Below are 18159 nucleotides of genomic sequence, written 5' to 3'. Positions count from 1 at the left end.
TGGGGCCGGGGCGGGGGGCGGGGGGCGGGGGCGGGCCCGTCCGGGGGGAATGGGTAAGTCAAACGTGGCCTGTTCCTTCAGTGGAATATTACTCGGCCATGAAAAGGAAGGAGTCACGGACTTGCACTGTATGTGGATGCCCTTAAACACAGGATGGCCTCGAGGCCGACCGCAAGGTTGCACACGGCGACCGCACTCACGCGACGGGCACACACGCCGCAGATGGCGGCTGCCCATAAACTAGAGGAGGTGACAGTGGATCTGGGGTTCCCATTTGGGGTGCTGGAACTAACTAGATAGTGGTGGTAGCCATGCGACTGAGGGTGCTGAAGGCCGCTGAACTTGGTGTAATTTAAAAATGTTCACAGTGGCAATTTTTAGGTTATGCAAATTCCCAGACAGGCGTGTGGTAGTGAAAGGCTGCTTGCTGGAGGCGGAAGGCGCTCGCTCGCGTCTACTCCACGAAAGAAGCCCCCAGCACCCTGCCTTAGGGGCTCGGCCCATTCTTTGCCCGATTTTTGTTGTTGTTGTTGGTTGTGAAACTTGAACTGAGCCTGGGCGCTGTCCCTCAGCTCAAGGTGAGTATTCTACCACTTGAGCCATGGCGCCACTTCTGGTTTTCTGGTGGTTCATTGGAGATAAAGTCACAAACCCCTGCCTGGGCTGGCTTTGAACCGTGGTCCTCAGATTGCAACCTCTTGAGTAACGAGAATGACAGGCATGAGCCACGGACACCTGGCTTGCCTGCTGGGTTTTGCCTGTGGCTGTGGGGGCTTTGTGGGGTGGGCAGCACGTGCACACGCAGTGTGGCCTCATCACACCCCAGGGAATGAGCAGGTGCTGGGAGCAAGTTGGGGTGTGGGGAGTGGGAGGCCTTGGGGGAGCACTTGCAGGGCACAGTTGCAGGCACCCTGCGTGTCCAGATCCTTTCTAGAAGCAGTGGACAGCACCTCTCTCACTGACTTCTGGGGTAAAATGGAAAGAAAAAAAAAATGTTCCCCACACTTGTGTGGCTTTACAAATGGAGTCAGGTGCCAGAGCTACCACCTGCAATCCCAGCTGTCAGAACGCCCAGCTCTGAGAATTCAGGTTCAGTTACTCTTCAGTTAACCAGCAAAAAGCTGGAAGTAGAGCTGTGGCTTAAGTGATAGAGCACCATCCTTGAACAAAAAAGGTCAGGACAACATCAAGGCCTTGAGTTCAAGCCTCAGTACTGGCACACACACAAAAAAGAAAAAGCAAACAGACCACTTTTTAAGAAGCACATACTTTTTGCCACCGAGAAGGTGGCCTTTGGGTGACGGTACAGGGAGGGGAGAATAGAAAGGAGCAGTGTAGCAATATGGGGGGATGGGAGTTAGTAAGGGACTGGGCAGGATGCTGAACTCAGGCTCCTGGCTGGTCTCTGCGGAAGGTGGTGGTCATCTGCCTGGTGATCCTGGATGCACTCCTGGTGCTTGCCGAGCTCATCCTGGACCTGAGGATTATCCAGCCCGACAAGAACAACTATGCGGCCCAGGTAAGGCCGCGCAGCCCTGGTGGATGGCTGCCCATGGGGTCGCTTCTACTCCCTGCATGGAGGGCGCCCCCACCCCCCACCCCCAGAGCAGCAGGTCCTCACTGGGGACTCAGAGGTCAGAACAATCCGGTGTGTGTCACGGTACATCTGTTGTGTTTTCACATTCAAATTGCCCCATTTAGCCACTGTGGGACTCGCCAGCTGTGAGGAAAGGGTTCCTCAGCCAGGAACTGCATGGGGCCTGGCGCTGGTGGCTCCCGCCTGTAATCCTGACTACTCAGGAGGCTGAGATCTGAGGATTGCAGTTCAAAGACAGGCAGGAAGGTCCCTGACGTGCTTATTTCTGGAAGTGGTGGCATGGCTCAAGTGGTAGAGTACTACCCTCAAGAGAAAAGAGTTCATGCCCCAGGACCGGCGCGTGCGCGCACACATGCACACGCACACATGGGCACGCGTGCGCACATGCACACACACACACTGGATGGGGGCTCTTCCCTAGTTCCCTCCCACCTAGGTTGGCACCCATTCTGGGGGTACAGGAGCTGTGACACCTGGGGGATGCCCCCACCACTTGATGGGCACTCTGTCCCCTCAGAATTAGCGGGGGTGACGGCTCCCAGTTCTTTGGAACAAGGGCTGGGTGGTGTGCCCGTAGCCGGTGGCCGGCTCGCCGTCGGCTGTGCACGGCAGTGGGGGCTCGGGTGACTGTCTCCATCCTCAGGTGTTCCACTTCATGAGCATCGCCATCCTGTTCGTCTTTATGGTGGAGGTTTTCCTGAAAATCTTCATCTTCCACCTGGAGTTCTTCCACCACAAGTTTGAGATCCTGGACGCCATTGTGGTGGTAGTGTCTTTTGTCCTGGACATTGTCCTTCTGTTTCGGGAACACGAGTTCGAGGCCCTGGGCCTGCTGATCCTGCTGCGGCTGTGGCGTGTGGCCCGGATCATCAACGGTGCGTCCCATGCGCGTGGGCTGCGGGTGGGACAGGGGCACGGCTGGTCACCCGGGTTCCCAGGTCTGTGGGACTCCGAGGGGGGCCCTTGGCCTGGCCGCATCTCACGCGGCGCTGTGCTCGGGACCTTCACGGCAGCCGTTCCCATGGCCGCTGCCGCGGCGCAGCCTGTGCCTGCGGTCTCCGCTAGGTGGTGTGGAGGCTGGAGCAGGAGCCCTGGATTCTATCCACAGTACAAGGTGGGAAAGAGCGACTTCTGGAAAGGTCCACAAGCTCTCAGGCTTTTCCTGGTGCGGCTCTGTTTTGAATTTGGGGGTCGGAGCTGGTGGAGGTCTGAGGGTAGTGCTTCAAAGCATCCGGGCAGCCACGTCTGTGAGACTCTTCCACGGACCGCCGGAAGGCCAGAAGTGGCGCTGGGCTCACGTGGCAGCGCGGGAACCTTGCGTGAACAGCTCAGGCTAGCGCGGTCCCGAGCTCCAGCCCAGGTCCTGTGCGCACGCGCGGAAGCCGTGTCGTGGCCCCTCCCCGCAGGGATCATCATCTCGGTGAAGACGCGCTCCGAGCGGCAGCTCCTGCGGCTGAAGCAGATGAACGTCCAGCTGGCCGCCAAGATCCAGCACCTGGAGTTCAGCTGCACGGAGAAGGTGAGGCACCACCGCGGCGCTGGGGATGGCGGCGGGGCTGACCCCGGGACCCGGGGCCGACCCCGGCCTCACCCCGGCCTGCCCTGCCGCAGGAGCGCGAGATCGAGAGGCTGCACGGGCTGCTGCGCGGGCACGGGCTGCTGCCGGGCGAGGCCTAGGCCTCGGGGAGGGCGGGAGGCCCGGCCCCGCCGCACCGCGGACCGCGGGGACCGACGTCCGCCCCGTCCACTCCGTCCTCGGTTCCCGCGGGTGGCGGGCCGCGCGCCCTCTGCAAGGAGAAGCAGCCGCTTGGCGAAAAGCCCTCCATTCCCGCTTTGTAAGGAGCTGGTGTTGGGGCGCCGGCCCTGGGGGGTGAGGCCCAGCGGCACCCCGGCTTCCAGCCGCTCCGCCTTTCCCCCTTCACTGCGGTCCACGCTGCGCCTGCAACCTGCCTGCGCCCCCCCATCCCCGCACCCCTGCCCCCCATCCCCGCGCACCCCCATCCCCATCCCGCGCCCCGACCTCCCCCTAGTGACCACCCCCCCCCGCCCCGGCTGTGCAGAGCCGCCCTGCAGTAGGCGCTTTGCTTCAGGAAGATTCCGCTCTAGTGGGGGGCAGGGAGGAAGGACTGCCCCCCACCCCCCGCCACGCACTCACCTCACCCGAAGGGGAAGAAGAAGCCGGGGGGCAGCCGGGCGTGGATGGCGGGCGGCGCCCGGAGCCCGGCCTCGGCCGGAGCGGACACGTCCACAAACCGGACTGCGCTGGACAAGAGTATTGCGCCGTCCCTGCCCATGCGGACCTGTGGTGGGGGGCGCGGGCGGGTCAGCGGGAGAGGTCAGCACCCCTCCGCAGGGGCGTCCCCTCCTCCCCAGGGGCATCCTCCCCGCGGGGCGCCCCAGCGTGGGCGCTCAACGCCTTTACCAAGTAATACATCTACCAGTGCTACTGGGCTCTGAGCTGGTTGTTGCGGGGCTGCAGGGCGGGGCCCGCTCACCTCGGGAAGCGGGGCAGAGAGGAGGCTGGCGGTGACGTTCACGACCCTGGCCTGCGGGTTCCCCAGGCTCCCGAGCTTGGTCCACTCCACCTCCACGCGCAGAGCCACGGGCAGCTGGCAGGGCCCCTGCATGCGACCCCAAACCATGAACCCCGGACCACCGTCCCCACGGCCACTTAGCATTGCGGGAGGGGGTGAGGAGGGTACCCGCCCGAACTGAGACCAAGACAGCTCTGATGGAGTTTCTCTGAGTCTACTGGAGATAAGTCTCATGGAAGCCCTGGGTTTGGTTCCTCAGTATCACATAAGCAGAAAAAGCGAGACGTGGCGCTGGGGCTCAAGTGGTAAAGCGCTAGCCTTGAGCAAAAGCAGCTCAGGGACAGTGCCTAGTCTCACAGACTTTCCTGCCAGGCTGGCGTTGAACCATGTTCCTTAGATCTCAGCCTCCTGAGTAGCTAGGAATATAGGCTTGAGCCACTGCTACAAGCATGGATTAAGCACTCCTCATTTATCTCATTTTATCAGTTGGCCATTTAGAACTGACATCCAGGTATTCAGCTGTGTCCACACCTGGTCAAAGATACCAGCAAAGCATCTGCATCAAGCATGCATGCCACAGTGGACAGCTGCCCCAGGACCCAAAATGCTTGGTCAGCCCCAAAGGAGGCCCTCCAGACTTTGTTGCCTTCTGAGTCTGCTCAGGTGGCAGTGCTGGCTGTTGGGGGGGGGAAGGGGAGGAGTACGATGGCGGGGTAGATGGACGGGTTCCATGCCCAGGCACTTCCCTGGATGCTTAAAACTTCCACAATGAAAACAAAAACAAAACCTTTCTCTGGAGGCAGGCATCGGTGGCTCACACCTACAATCCCATCTGTTCAGGAGGCTGTGAACTGAGGATTGAAGTTCAGAACCACCCTGGGCAGAAAAGTCCATGAGACTCCAGTTAACCAGCAAAAAGACAAATGGAGATGTGGGTCAAGTGGTAGAGCATTAGCCTTGAGTATAAAAAAGATATGTGTGTGTGTGTATATTAAAGGACAATGCCCAGGACCTGAGTTCAAGCCCCAGTACCAGCATGCACGCACGTGCACACACACACACACACATTTCTAAATACATGCCTTAGGGCACAAGAAAGTGGCAGGCCTGCTGTGTGCCCCCAAAGCGCTGGTGGAACCCTGAGCTGGGAGTGGCCCTCGGAGGCACAGCTGACGTGCACCTGGAAGCCGCAGGGCTGGGGTGCCGGCCCCCTGCGGAGGCCTAGGGCGAGTCCAGCGGCCTCCCCCATCCGTCCGTCCAGGCAGGTGAGGGTGACAGGTCAGCGCCCAGCTCCCAGGAGATGGAGGAGCAATGTGTGCGCAGCTCAGAGCACAGTGGAGCATGCTGGGCCCCTTGGGGAGCTGCACCCCCTCCTCACCCCAAGCCCAGGCTATAAATACAACGTGGATAATGAGAGGCCTCCATGAAGCTGACAGGCAGAAGCGGGCGATGAGCGGCAGAAGTGATAAAGCGGGAGCGGGCGCCTTGGGGCCTGGACAGGCCGCCCACACTTTGACTGCTAAGACAAAAGAAAATTGGGGGGCGGAGAGTATCACGTGACCAGGAACCTATTTGTATGGTATCAGCCTCCATTCCTCTTTGGGGACTTGGAACTGAAAGCTCACACGTGGGCCTGTGCACTGCGCAGGCGGATGGCTCCATCTTTACCGCCCCAGCATGAGATGCCTGGGGGGGGGCCTAGCTTGGATTTGGGGTGTCTCAGGCAGCAGCACATTTGCACAGACATAATGAATGGCCCTGGCTGCCCTTCTTTCCCCCTACCTTCCCTCTGGACGAGTGGGTGACGAAGTGGACAGGCACCCAATCTAGGATGTCCTGGGGCCGTGAGTTTCCAAAGGAGGCCACGTAGTCAGGGAAGGCCTGGCCCCTCAGCAGCGCCGCAACCTTCTGTGCAGCCAGCTCACACGGGACGGCGCTGCTCAGCCTTCAGGAAGGGAAAGGCCAACTGAAGCAGCAGAGGCCTGCATCCCCCCCCCCCGCCCTGCCCAGTGTTGTTCCTCTCTCCCTGTCCAGGAGGGAGAGGCCCCCTACACGAGGGGGGTGGTAGATGAGCCACAACCGCGTTTCTCAAACCACACTCCACTGTGAGACATGCTCTGTTCAGAGTGCCGTGGATGGAAGTTGGGGAAACACTGCCTCTCCGCAACCCCACCCCTCCTCCTGAAGGACTCTGGCACAGTAAAGGCTCTGAGAACCTTCCAGAATCACTCAGAAAATCCAAACATCAGGGAGCAGCATTATGTGGAAGTCACTTAAAGATAGGGAAAACCAGGCACCAGTGGCTCAGGCCTGTAATCCTAGTTACTCAGAAGGCTGAGGTCTGAGGATATTGGCTCCAAGCCATCCCAGGCAGGAAAGTCCATGAGACTCTTTTTTTTTTTTAGTCCAGTCATGGGGCCTGAACTCTGGGCCTGGGCACTATCCCTCAGCTCTTCAGCTCAAGGCTAGCGCTCTACCACTTGAGCCACAGGGCCACTTCCGGCTTTTTCCTTTTCGCTTATGTGGTGCTGAGGAATCGAACCCAGGGCCTCAGGCATGCAAGGCAAGCGCTCTACCGCTGAGCCACCTTCCCAGCCTTCCATGAGACTCTTACCTCCAGTGAACCACCAAGAATCCAAAGTGGAGTCATGGCTCACATGGTAAAGTGCTAGCCTTGAGCAGAAAAGGCTAAGGGACAGCACCAAGGCCCTGAGTTTAGGCCCCAGTAATGGCAAATAAACGAGAGAAAGATTTGAGGAAAATTTCCATCGGGCCACAAGAATGGCAAGTGATCACTCTAGAATGGGCCCACAGGGGGAAGAACTGGTTTTATCCAGCTGTGCAGAATTATTTGCCAATTTATATCACATACATGATAACAAAAAAAAGCAGCCAGGCACCAATGGCTCATGCCTGTAATCCTAGCTACTCAGAAGGCAGATCTAAGGATCGTGGTTCAAAGCCAGCCAGGGCAGGAAAGTCTGTGAGACTCCAATAAACTACTCAAAAGAAAAAAGCCAGAAGGGGCCCTGTGGCCCAAGTGGTAGAGCGCTAGCCTTGGGCCAAAGAAGCTCAGGGACAGTGTCCAGGCCAGAGTTCAAGCCCCAGGACTGGCCAAAAAAAAAAAAGCAGAGGTCCCATTCAGGCTTGCTTTCACTGCTTACCCTGCCATGTAAAGGAAAAAGAAACGGAGGAAGGACTTCAGCACATTAAGTGCTAGGCAAGCGTACACTGGAGCACAGAGCCATGAGCTCTCAGCTGCCATGTGTGTAGGAGCGTGGTGTGGTCATTTGCTATTGATGGTTAATGGTGACCACTGATGCGTGGTGGAGGCACAGCATGGCGAATACAGGGGACAGGGGCCTTCTGTGGTGCCCACCAACAGGTCCCCATGGGAGCAGGTGGCTCACCTCAGTCGGCAGCCGGACTGCACATCATACCCGAACAGCACCGGGGTCCGGGGGCCTAGGCGTGCGAAGCAGTCTTGCTCGGGCGTGCTCTGCAGGATGGTGAGCTGTCGGTATCTATTGAGGGTCTGCACAATCCCAGACATTCAGGCACAGTTAAGGCCGTGCCCAGCGCTCCAGCAACCTGCTCCTCAAGCAGCCCGCCCACCTGTCAGTCCTGAGGCATCACCAGACCCACCACAAGACCGGCCACGAGCTAAGAGGGTCGCAGACTTTCCTGCCTGGGCTGGCTTGGAATGGCATCCTCAGATCTCGGTCTCCTGAGTAGCTAGGATTACAGGTGAGAGGCAATGGCACTTGCACTTGGCCTTGTTCCTGAGAAAATTCTTCAGAAAGTGGCCCTTCAGCAGGGCATCAGTGCCTCACGCCTGTGATCCTAGCTACTCAGAAGGCTGAGATCCAGGGATCATGGTTCAAAGCCAGCCCAGGCAGGAAAGTTTGTGAGACTCCAATCTCCAATAAACCACCAGAAAACTGGAAGTGGCACTGTGGCTCAAAATGGTAGAGTGCAGCTCTTTGAGCAGCTCAGGGACAGCGCCCAGGCCCTGAATTCAAGCCCCATGATCCCCCCTCCAAAAAAAGTGGCCCTTCAGAGCTAAGTCTAAATCCCCCCTCCAAAAAAAAATCATCAATTTTCTTAGGAGTTTCATTTGCAGTATGGAGGCAAATATGCCCAAACGCAACTTTTTTTTTTTTTTTTTTAGTTCTAACCACTGTCATTTTCTTGGGCTGTGCAAGCACCAGTCTCCTCCAGTCCCCTCCCTTTGCCACACACATGTGCACACACAAACCTTAGAGGAAGCTCTGGCCATGTTGGGTCTCTCCTTCCCACAGGCCGTCCACAGGGCCCCAAGAGGAAGAGAATCACCTTCCTTCCCAGACCAAAAAAAGGATATCCCCCATGAGGCCGAAAGCCAGCCAGCAGCGGGAGCCCCGTCACGTAGCCCGGGTTTCCGCTGACAGGAACTGGCTTCGTGTGTTGCTGCAGAGAAATACAGAAAGCCCGCCATGAGCACGCACGGCAGCTGGCAGGGGAACCCGCGCTGCGTTCACAGTCACGCTGGGGGCGGTGACCAGCACAGGGTTTCTCCCCTGGGCGTGTGAGGTCCACCACAGAGCTGGACAAACAGGTGGAAAGGGAAAGGCTTGAGGCCCACACTGCTTCCCTTCCCATCACCCCCCGCTCCACACGCCAGCCTCCTGTTCTGTGAGGTTCCCTTAGTGCTGGACCCAGCGCCGCACGGGGTGATGCTTCTGAATGGCTTTGACTCACTAGGAAATTATGATTTGGGGTTGGGAAGGTGGCTCAGTGGTAAAGTGTTTGCCTCGCATGCACGAGGCCCTAGATTCGATTCCTCAGCACCACATAAGCAGAAAAAGCTGGAAATGGTGTGGCTCAAGTGGTAGATCGCTCGCCTTGAGTTGAAGAGCGCAGGGACAGCGCCCAGGCCTAGAGTTCAAGCCCCACAGCCGACAAAAAAAAACCAACAAAAACAAACTTGGTGTTAGCACTGAAACTGAGGGTCTGGGCTCAGGCCTTTACTTTGCTCAAAGTTGGTGCTTTACTACTTAAGCCATACCTCCAATTCAGGCTTTTTAGTGGTTAACTGGAGATAAGTTTCCTGTCCAGTCTGGCTTTGAGCCTCAATCCTCAGATCTCAGCTCCTGAGTAGAGTAGCTGGGATTAGACGCAGGAGCACCAGCACCCAGATAATGTTATGCTCTTATTTACATAGCTGTGAAATACTTGAATGGAGCTGAGCCAACTCACCTGGAGAAAGTGAATTTCAAACTTCTGCTGCACATCAGCCACCGCACCGCTGAGGGAGCCCAGGAGGAAGGCAACGCCCGCGGACGATATGACCCCTGCGTCTGTGTACGTGAGGCTGTACTTGACCTAAACAGAGCAAAAGGATGCCCCAAAGGTGCCCACATCTGCTATATTACAACCCAAAGAAGCCCCTGGGCTGCCACTTTTCTCTGCCAATTCATCTCTGCCGACTCTGCAGCGACCCCCACAGCCCCACCCCAGAGATGGGGTCACATGAGCCTCTCGGTACCCGAGTTACGCATTAATTCCACATTGGCACCTGCGCTCAGTGTTTGTACAGACACAGCAGCGGCAGCTACAAAACCACAACACATTCGTGGAGGCTGCAGAGGGGCCCAGTGAGACAGGCCAACACCCCAAGAGGGGCCGGGCCCCTGTGACAGGCACCCCACTCCCCCACAGGTCCAGAGCTTGCCATAAGCCACAGGAGCTGGCAGAGCAAGTGGGGAGCGCACCTCAAGAACAACGTTAATGCAGATTCCGCCCTGGCCAGTGAGGAGAGCCGGATGCAGCACCGCTGTGTCCTCCAGTCGCTGCAGCGTGTGATTCTGAGAACGGATGGTGATGGACTGAATGGTGATGGGGACCTGCAAGGGGACAACAGTGAAGAGAAAGCTGGGCAGGGAGCTGGCGGCTCACACCTGTAACCCTGGCTACTTGGGAGGCTGAGAACTGGAGGATCACTGTTCAAGGCCAGCCTGGACAAGAAAGTTAGCAAGACCTCCTTTCCACTCCACAGCCAAGTGCAGTGGTGACCATCTTGGTAGCTACACCAGGCTGGATCAGGAGGATCGACCGTCATCTCTCCCACCATTCTCTCCCCGCTCTCATTTACATTCCTACCCAGAGGTATCCATCTGGATCACAGAACGTTCCTGTAGACTCTACTTACAAAAGCACACTGACTTGTGCCTCAGATACCCAACTATCTTCGCAGAGCCGGTAAGCTAGATACGCTGAGTGCACGTTCGGGGCCTATGCAGCAGAAAATGTCGGTGCTCCGGACGCGGAACAGCCCCCTCGCTCCTCACTAGGGAGCGTGTGGCAGGGGCGTGCGCACATCTTGCATCATGTGTGACGAAATGAGCACAGAGCGTTCCGGGCTGGGAGGTGCCGCTAGCATCACTCGGATGGAAGGAGATCTGCTGAACTCGAGGTCTAGCCGACTGATGACAAAACTCGGCCCATGTTGTGCCTGCTGCTAACTCCTATGCTTGTCTGCGTGGAGCCCCAAGCTGCCCGTCACACACGGGCTGCTCCGTGCCAGATCCCTGTCCTGCTCTACTCAGGGGCAGAGATCTATGAATAGTAGTTCAAAGCCAGCCCAGCCAGACATCTGTGAGACTCCATCTCCCAACACAGCCAGCAAAAAGCTAGGCTGCAGGCATGGCTCAAGGTGAGGTGCTGAGTTCAAACTTTAGTATCAGCAAAGGGAGCTAGGAAGGAAGAAGGGAGGGAGGAAGGGAGGGAGGAAGGAAGGAAAAAGGGAGGGTGGGAGGAAGGAAGGAAGGAAGGAGGTAGGAGGGAGGAAGAAGGGAGGGAGGGAGGGAAGGAAGGAAAGAAGACGGAAGGGAGGAAGAAGGAAAGAGGCAGTACTTACACGTGTTGCTGAATTAGGCACCTAGGAATAAAAGAAACAACAAATTCGATAAGGACAACAAAGAGACCATTTCCACAGCCTTTCCCGCTGGTTCAAGGTCGCAGTCACAGGCCTTGGCTCCGGTCATTGTTCCCTGCGGGCACCAAGCACTAGCCTGGGGAAGAACGGATGCAGGTCCCACCCTTCTGGTCACTGTGGCCGCCCCAAGCCCCCAGCCGAAAGCCCCCCAGTTTCCTGCTATGCGTCCAACCCATGCCACGCTTCCGCTTGCCGAGCAGTGCAGTAGGGTTCTCCCCTGGGAGGGGTGTGCCCTCCCCCCACCTCCTGGCCACCGCCAGCCTCAGCTTCAGGGGGAGGGCTGAGACAGGTCTGGGCCAGTGTGGTTCCCAGATGCCCACACGCCTTCAGGACAGCCTAGAAGTCAAACGGCCTGAAGAGCTCACAGGCCTCATGGCCTTGTGCAGCCGGCGCCGGTGGCCCACGCTGTAACCTGGCTGCTCAGGAGGCTGACGTAGGAGGATCGAGCTTCACAGCCACCCTGGGCAAAAAGGTTTGTAAGACTCATTGCCGGTTAACCAGCAAACAGCCGGAAGTGGAGCCGTGGCGAGTGGGGCTGGCTCGCTTACTCTGACCCAATGCCATTAGGAGATGGGGCCGGACTCAGGAGCTCCAGACTCAGCAGCTCCTTCCTGCTCTCCCCGCCGCCCGGCTCCTCAGCCAGCCAGAGACCGAGGGCTCCGCCGGGAGACGGCTTCTCCCCCCAACATGGCGGCTGTCACCATGAGGCTTTCGTGACTTGTCTGATTCACAGTCGGACGCTACTGCGTGTCGCTATCAATGAATGAAAGAACACATGATCTAGCTGTATAGACAAAAATTATTCCCCAAATTGCTTTCATAATCGTTAGAACCTAAGTGCTGGGAAGAGACAGTTAAATTCCAAGGTTGGTCACTGAAATGATTCTGTGATTATCTTATTCTGAATTATACAACAAACCAGTTCCACTCACCCCCAGAATCACAGGGCTGCTGTAATGAGCCATGCTCAGGGCCTCGGTTTCTTCACACTGCTCCACACGCACCCTGCGGGTGCACGCAACAGCCTTGTTCATCAGAAACCCTGCAGATCGTAACATTCCCGGCCGGGCGAGGACACAGAGAAGAAAGCGTCAACCCCCATCGGAAACCCAAACAGCTGGAACGCAGCAATGCTGTCTAACACAGGGCTGCAAAGCTCTATTTCAACTAGGTAATGCATGCGCCAAATTCACAAGAGGCCCAGAGGACCCTGGATGCTCCAGTCCGGCCCCCAGCCCCTCCCCCAGAGGTGCCAGCATAGAGTTGCTGGGACATCTTTCAGAAATAGTCTGTGTAAGCAAAAGAAAAGATGCACATAAAATGTTTATGTTATGGCCTGGAGCTGTGGCTCACATCTGTAATCCTAGCTACTCAGGAGACTGAGATTTCAGAATAATGGTGTGAAGCCAGCCAGGACAGGAAAGCCTATAAGACTCTTATCTCCAATTAATCACACAAAAGCCAGAAGTAGAGCTGTGGCTCAAGTGGTAGAGTGCGAGCCTTTAGCCAAGCAAGAACACAAAGCTCTGAGTTCAAGCCCCAGTACTGGCGCACACACACATACACACATTCCAAAGTCCTCAAGTGTGGCTGGGCTTAGAGGCCTGAACTTGGAGGCATCTGCTGGCCTGAAGGTTCTGTGCCCAAAGTCGTAGCCTGTTTGGCTACAACTACTGCCACCAGCAAAGCGTCAGAGGGAGAAAGAACAGGGCGCCTCCTACCTGCAGGATTGCCGTCAGTGCACAGAGATGACGTGAGAGGTGAAGGAAGCCGCAGAAACGAAGGTGAAGACGCATGTGAAATCTGCACGGGATCCCCATACTACAAACACAGTGAACACACGTATGAAGTGTGCACTGAACCCTGTACTACAAACACAACCACCTGCACGGGTTACAGTGTTCTCAGGCTTTCCGTCACCATTGACTTGCATGCCCACGAGGGGCCACACAGCATGGCCCTGGTATCACTGTGTGGCCAAAGCTAGTCTTCAACTCCTGGACTCAACTCTTAATCCTCCTGCTTCAGCCTCCCAAGTGTTGGGATTAAAGATGCAACAGTGCTGATTTCACCTTTTTTTTTTGGTAGGTCAGGGGGCTTGACCTCTGGGCCTGGGTGCTGTCCCTCAGCTCTTCAGCTCAAGGCTAGTGCTCTACCACTTGAGCCACAGCTCCACTTCCATTTTTTCTGGTGATTTATTGGGCTTTGCTGCCCAGGCTGGCTGCATTCTTCAGATCTCAGCCTCCCACATAGCTAGGATTATAGGCGTGAGCCACCTGTGCCCAGCTCTTATTCTTTTTCTCACTTTTTTTTTTTGTGCCAGTCCTGGGACTTGAACTCTGGACCTGGGCACTGTCCCTAAGCTTTGGTGCTCAAGGTTAATGATCTACCACAGCTCCACTTCCAGTTTTCTGTAGTTAACTGGAGTCTCACAGACATTCCTACCTGGACTGGCTTCAAACCACAATCCTCAGGTCTTAGCCTCCTGAGTAGCTAGGATTATAAGGATTATAAGCATGAGCCACTGATGCCCAGATGAATTCTGTATCTTTTAAGGTTGATAGAGCAGAATTCTGCAGAGATGAAAACAAAGCTTACCACAGCAGCAATGAGCTGAAATCAATCCTACATCCAGAATTTAAACATTCAGCTTTAATTTCCATCATCTTTAACTCAAAGGCACAAATACTACGTTTTTTTAGAGCACAATACCAAGGCTCTGTATCCAGGGAGGCAGTCCTGGGTTACGCATTGACAGTTACCTTACCAGGGCACAAGGACACAGTTCAGGCTCACCTTATAGTTTGCAGTGTTTGCTGCTTCCCGATTGGTTGTAAGAGAAACATCTGATTCCATATTGGACATGAAACCACTAGGTGTCTTCATGGATCTGTCAAAAGTGTTTTCATTGGGCACTTCCGGATCAGTAAAGGACAGTGCGGGTTTATCTGTTATTAGGGAAAAATATTTTACGTCAGCATAAACATGGATATTCAATATGACACCTGTCATGGTTTAGAAGCTGGAGTGTTAAGCAGGAAGAATCTTTTTGCATATTTCCTGCACCCAGGATTTCCCGAGCCTTGTTAAATAAACAGACTTCCTGCTTCTGACTGTGGGGCAGGAATGGTTCCTGACGCCTACATGGAAATGGCAGAACAGAAGCCACGCCAGCCATACCAGCCACGCCAAGAAGAGCCCTTCATCTACTCAGGTCTCCACAGAGACTGAATCTGCCATGGAGTCTGCTGCTGCCTCTTGGGAGCAGGGGAGAGGCTCCCCGATGGCCATGGAGAGAGGGAGAATGAGGACGGGCCTGCTGGCTGGGCTGGCGGTATGGCAGAGAACGGGCCAATCACTGGTCAGCTGTGTCACTGCAGGTAACAGATCAGAGTGTAATGCCTGTTCTCAATCACAACAACAAAAGGGACAGACACTGAAGGAAGATGATGAAATTTAGCCAAGTGCTGGTGGCTTACGCCTGTAATCCTAGCTACTCAGGAGGTTGAGATCTGAGCATAGGGGTCCAAAACCAGCCTAGGCAGACAAATCCAAGAGACTCTTATCTCCAATTAATCACCAAAAAGCTAAACTGGAGGTATGGCTCAAGGGATAGAACACCAGCTTTGAGCAAAAAGGCTAAGGGATGGCAACGAGGCCCCAAGCTCAAGCCCTAAAACTGGCATGCATGCACGCACACGCACGCACACGCACGCACGTCCACATACACACACACACACACTGATGAAACCATAAATGTGTCTCTGATCTTTGACATGTTGAGGACATTTCACACTCACATTTACTGGAACTAAATACTCAGATAAAAATAAAGATCCTGCTTTCATGCAAATAATCTTAGTAAAAATAAAAAGAAAAAGGAAATAGAAACCACAGGTACTCTTCTAACATAGACCTGATTTTCAACCATTACACAAGAGGAAATAACCTAAAACTCACATGTATACATGTAAATCTGGATTCCTGTGCAGGTTACAGTTGAAATGCCTTGGAAATCAAGTATAAGAAAGAACTCAGCAGCCGGGTGCTGGTGGCTCACGCCTGTAATCCTAGCTACTCAGGAGGCTGAGATCTGAGGATTGCGGTTCAAAGCCAGCCCGGCCAGGAAAGACCATGAGACTCCTATCTCCAACAAACCACCAGAAAACCAGAATTGGCGCTGTAGCTCAAGTAGTAGAGCGCTCACCTTGAGCTGAAGAGCTGAGGGACAGCACCCAGGCCCAGAGTTCAAGCCCCACAACCGACAAAAAAAAAAAAAAAAAGAAAGAACTCAGCTAGGCACCAGGTGGTTCATGCATGTAATCCTAGCTACTCAGGAGGCTGAGATCTGAGGATCGCAGTTCAAAGCCAGCCCGGGCAGGAAAGTCCGTGGAACTCTTATCTACAATAAACCACCAGAAAACAGGAAGTGACGTTGTAGCTCAAGTGGTAGAGCTCTCACCTTGAGCTGAAGAGCTGAGGGACAGCGCTCAGGCCCAGAGTTCAAGCCCCACAACCAACAAAAAAAAGAAAAGAAAAGAAAACTTTATAAGGGACTGGGAAGGTAGCTCAGTGGTAGAGTGCTTGCCTTGCATGCATCAGGCCCTGGGTTCAGTTCCTCAGCACCACATAAGCAGAAAAAGCTGGAAGTGGTGCTGTGGCTCAAGTGGTAGAGTGCTCACCTTGAGCTGAAGAGCTCAGGGGCAGTGCCCAGGCCCAGAGTTCAAGCCCAGGACTGGCAAAAAAAAAAAAAAGAAAACTTTATAAGGATTCACAAAGTACACTGGCATTAAATACTTACAGTTCATAATATGAATGCAGAAAATGGATGGATTGATCTGGTCAACAAGTTTAAACACCCTCTGTGGAGGGTTTGCTGTGAAATTCAGTGAGTAGACGGCTGCTTTTTGACTGCAAAACTGGTGATCACCCCTGAAAGTTACAAAGAATAATAGCATTAAATTCCAAAGCAGAAGCACACAGTCTTAGCATGATGATTTAAAGCCTATCATGTGCTTGCATGTGAACTGTTAGATGCTACAATGTTTAGCAGTTGAAGCTTTTTTTCCTCTAACAGAAAATGGTCATCACAATCATTTTTTTTTCTTGGATCATTTGTGGGGCTTGAACTTTGGGTCTGGGCACTGTCCTCCAGCTCTTCAGCTCAAGGTGAGCGCTCTACCACTTAAGTCATAGTACCACTTCTGGTTTTCTGGTGGTTTATTGGAGATTAGAGTCTCTTGGACTTTCTTGGCCAGGCTGGCTTTGAACTGTGATCCTCAGATCTCAGCCTCCTGAGTAGCTAGGATTATAGGCAGGAGCCAGCAGCACCCAACTTCATCATCATTTTTAAGGAAATCTTGTTCTAATGTATAAGTTTGATGCAAGTGAACCTGGAAACTCCATACCAATGGTAAGATACTTCTTTAGTGCTTCAATTGGCCAGGTACCAATCTGATTACAAGTGTCATTCTAGCTATTCAGGAGACTGAGATCTGAGGATTGAGGTTCAAAACCAGCCTGGGCAATAAAGTCCCCAAGACTCCAACTCACCACCAAAAAAGCCAGAAATGGGGCTGTGACTCAAATGCTAGAGTGCTGCTCTTGAGCACAAAATCTCCGGGACAGTGCTCAGAATTCAAGCCCCAGGACAGGCTTGCGTGCACACATGCATACACACAGACATTGTTTATAAGTATAAGAATGGATCAAAAATTTCTGGTCTTGCCGGGCGCCAGTGGCTCATGCCTGTAATCCTAGCTACTCAGGAGGCTGAGATCTGAAGATCGAGGCTCAAAGGCTGCCTGGGCAGGAAAGTCCGTGAGACTCTTATCTCCAATAATCCACTAGAAAACCAGAAGTGCTGCTGTGGCTCAAGCGGTAGAGCATTCACCTTGAGCTGAAGAGCGCAGGGACAGCGCCCAAGCCCAGAGTTCAAGCCTGACAGACAAAAAAAAAAAAGCTGGAAGTGGAGATGTGGTGCAAGTAGTAAAGCATCAGTGCCTCGTGCACACACACGCACACACACACACAGGTTGTACTTACGTGATGACTGGAATTGAGCAAGAAGAGAAGACACTGAAATCTGTGGAGCTGCAGTCGGGATCACAGCAGCAGTTGATGTCACACTGGGCTGGGGACAAGTCACAGACACACAGAGAGGCAACTGCAGGAAGAAGAGTAGGTCAATCAGCAGGGGGTGACTGCCCCCTACCTACGCCAGGTGTCTTAGGTCGGTGTCATAGGAAAGGGGCACTGTACTGTGCTGTGCTTGTGGGGAAATCTGCCAATTGGAAACGAGTTCTCCCATGTCTCCCAAAGTGGCTCTTCGTTTGACTTGTTTGGAAGTTCTGTTTGGGGTCTAGCTCCACTTTGGTAAGCTGAATAAGAAACCTGAATCACCGTACTTGTCAGATGATGCTGATGACTACACAGGTTTAAGAACTGGCATACCTATTCTCACCTGCTGGACCCATGGCTCAGGGGCTTAACATCTCTCTGGTGATTTACAAGAAAGCATGGAAGAGAAGCAGAAATCTCCCCACTTAGCAACTGTTACATACTAACGATGACCACTGGGAGGTTTTCATTACGTGTGTGTGTACCCGAGTCTTGAACTCAGGGCCTAAGCTAATGCTCTACCGTTTGAGTCACAACTCCACTTCCAGCGGTTTCGGTGTTTCAGTGGAACAGTTGCATGGACTTTCCTGCCCCGGGTGGATTTGAACCCCGATCCTCAGAACTCAGCTTTTGGAGCAGCTAGGATAATGAAAAGTTCAGGGCCGCCCGGGGGTTCACTTCCACCACTACCCAGAAACTTCCACTGCATTTCCTCGGCGGGGATTCCTTATTTCTGGCCCTGAGCACTAACGCTGGCTCTCCTCCCCTGCCCTCCAAGCCGGATCCCGATCTCCAGGAACTGGCTGTCGGTACGCACCGTCCGTGACCGGGGCGGGCCTGGGACCGGAGGGGAGCCGCGGCGCCCGGGGGGACCCCAGGGTCGCCGGCGACGGAGAAGCTCCGGGCGTGGCTGGGGCCGCCGCGGTGGAGTT

At 54.6% G+C, this 18159-nt stretch overlaps 2 protein-coding genes across 2 annotated transcripts in view; one reads left to right on the top strand and one right to left on the bottom strand.

The window, feature by feature from the left end:
- Window positions 1-153: 153 nt before the first annotated feature.
- Window positions 154-3575, top strand: Hvcn1 (hydrogen voltage gated channel 1). Its single transcript, XM_013023085.1, has 5 exons — window positions 154-249; window positions 1391-1519; window positions 2241-2472; window positions 3004-3116; window positions 3209-3575. The coding sequence occupies exons 1-5, from the start codon at window positions 154-156 to the stop codon at window positions 3272-3274; spliced, it is 636 nt and encodes a 211-aa protein (XP_012878539.1). The 3' UTR covers window positions 3275-3575.
- A 129-nt stretch (window positions 3576-3704) lies between these two features.
- Window positions 3705-18159, bottom strand: part of Tctn1 (tectonic family member 1) — a 21736-nt gene continuing 7281 nt past the window's right edge. The window contains exons 2-15 of the mRNA XM_013023084.1: window positions 18045-18137; window positions 17153-17273; window positions 15909-16039; window positions 13904-14055; window positions 12829-12928; window positions 12040-12149; window positions 11030-11050; window positions 9885-10016; window positions 9370-9495; window positions 8495-8580; window positions 7542-7682; window positions 5914-6076; window positions 4093-4218; window positions 3705-3897 (exon numbers count right to left, since the gene is read on the bottom strand). Coding sequence (XP_012878538.1) covers window positions 3754-3897; window positions 4093-4218; window positions 5914-6076; window positions 7542-7682; window positions 8495-8580; window positions 9370-9495; window positions 9885-10016; window positions 11030-11050; window positions 12040-12149; window positions 12829-12928; window positions 13904-14055; window positions 15909-16039; window positions 17153-17273; window positions 18045-18137 — 1646 coding nt within the window. The 3' untranslated portion in view covers window positions 3705-3753. The remainder of the gene's footprint in view (window positions 3898-4092; window positions 4219-5913; window positions 6077-7541; window positions 7683-8494; window positions 8581-9369; window positions 9496-9884; window positions 10017-11029; window positions 11051-12039; window positions 12150-12828; window positions 12929-13903; window positions 14056-15908; window positions 16040-17152; window positions 17274-18044; window positions 18138-18159) is intronic.

This window comes from Dipodomys ordii, unplaced genomic scaffold (assembly GCF_000151885.1).
Source record: "Dipodomys ordii isolate 6190 unplaced genomic scaffold, Dord_2.0 Scaffold66, whole genome shotgun sequence".
NCBI classification, from domain to species: domain Eukaryota; kingdom Metazoa; phylum Chordata; class Mammalia; order Rodentia; family Heteromyidae; genus Dipodomys; species Dipodomys ordii.
The sequence above is the reverse complement of the archived record's forward strand: the minus strand, read 5'-3'. Positions and strand labels throughout refer to the sequence as shown.

Excerpts from the sequence above, each read along its gene's own strand:
- Hvcn1 (XM_013023085.1), top strand. The coding sequence starts at position 154 with ATGGCCTCGAGGCCGACCGCAAGGTTGCACACGGCGACCGCACTCACG. Across the intron at positions 1,520-2,240 it reads AGAACAACTATGCGGCCCAG|GTGTTCCACTTCATGAGCAT; the intron begins GTAAGGCCGCGC and ends CTCCATCCTCAG. Across the intron at positions 3,117-3,208 it reads AGTTCAGCTGCACGGAGAAG|GAGCGCGAGATCGAGAGGCT; the intron begins GTGAGGCACCAC and ends GCCCTGCCGCAG.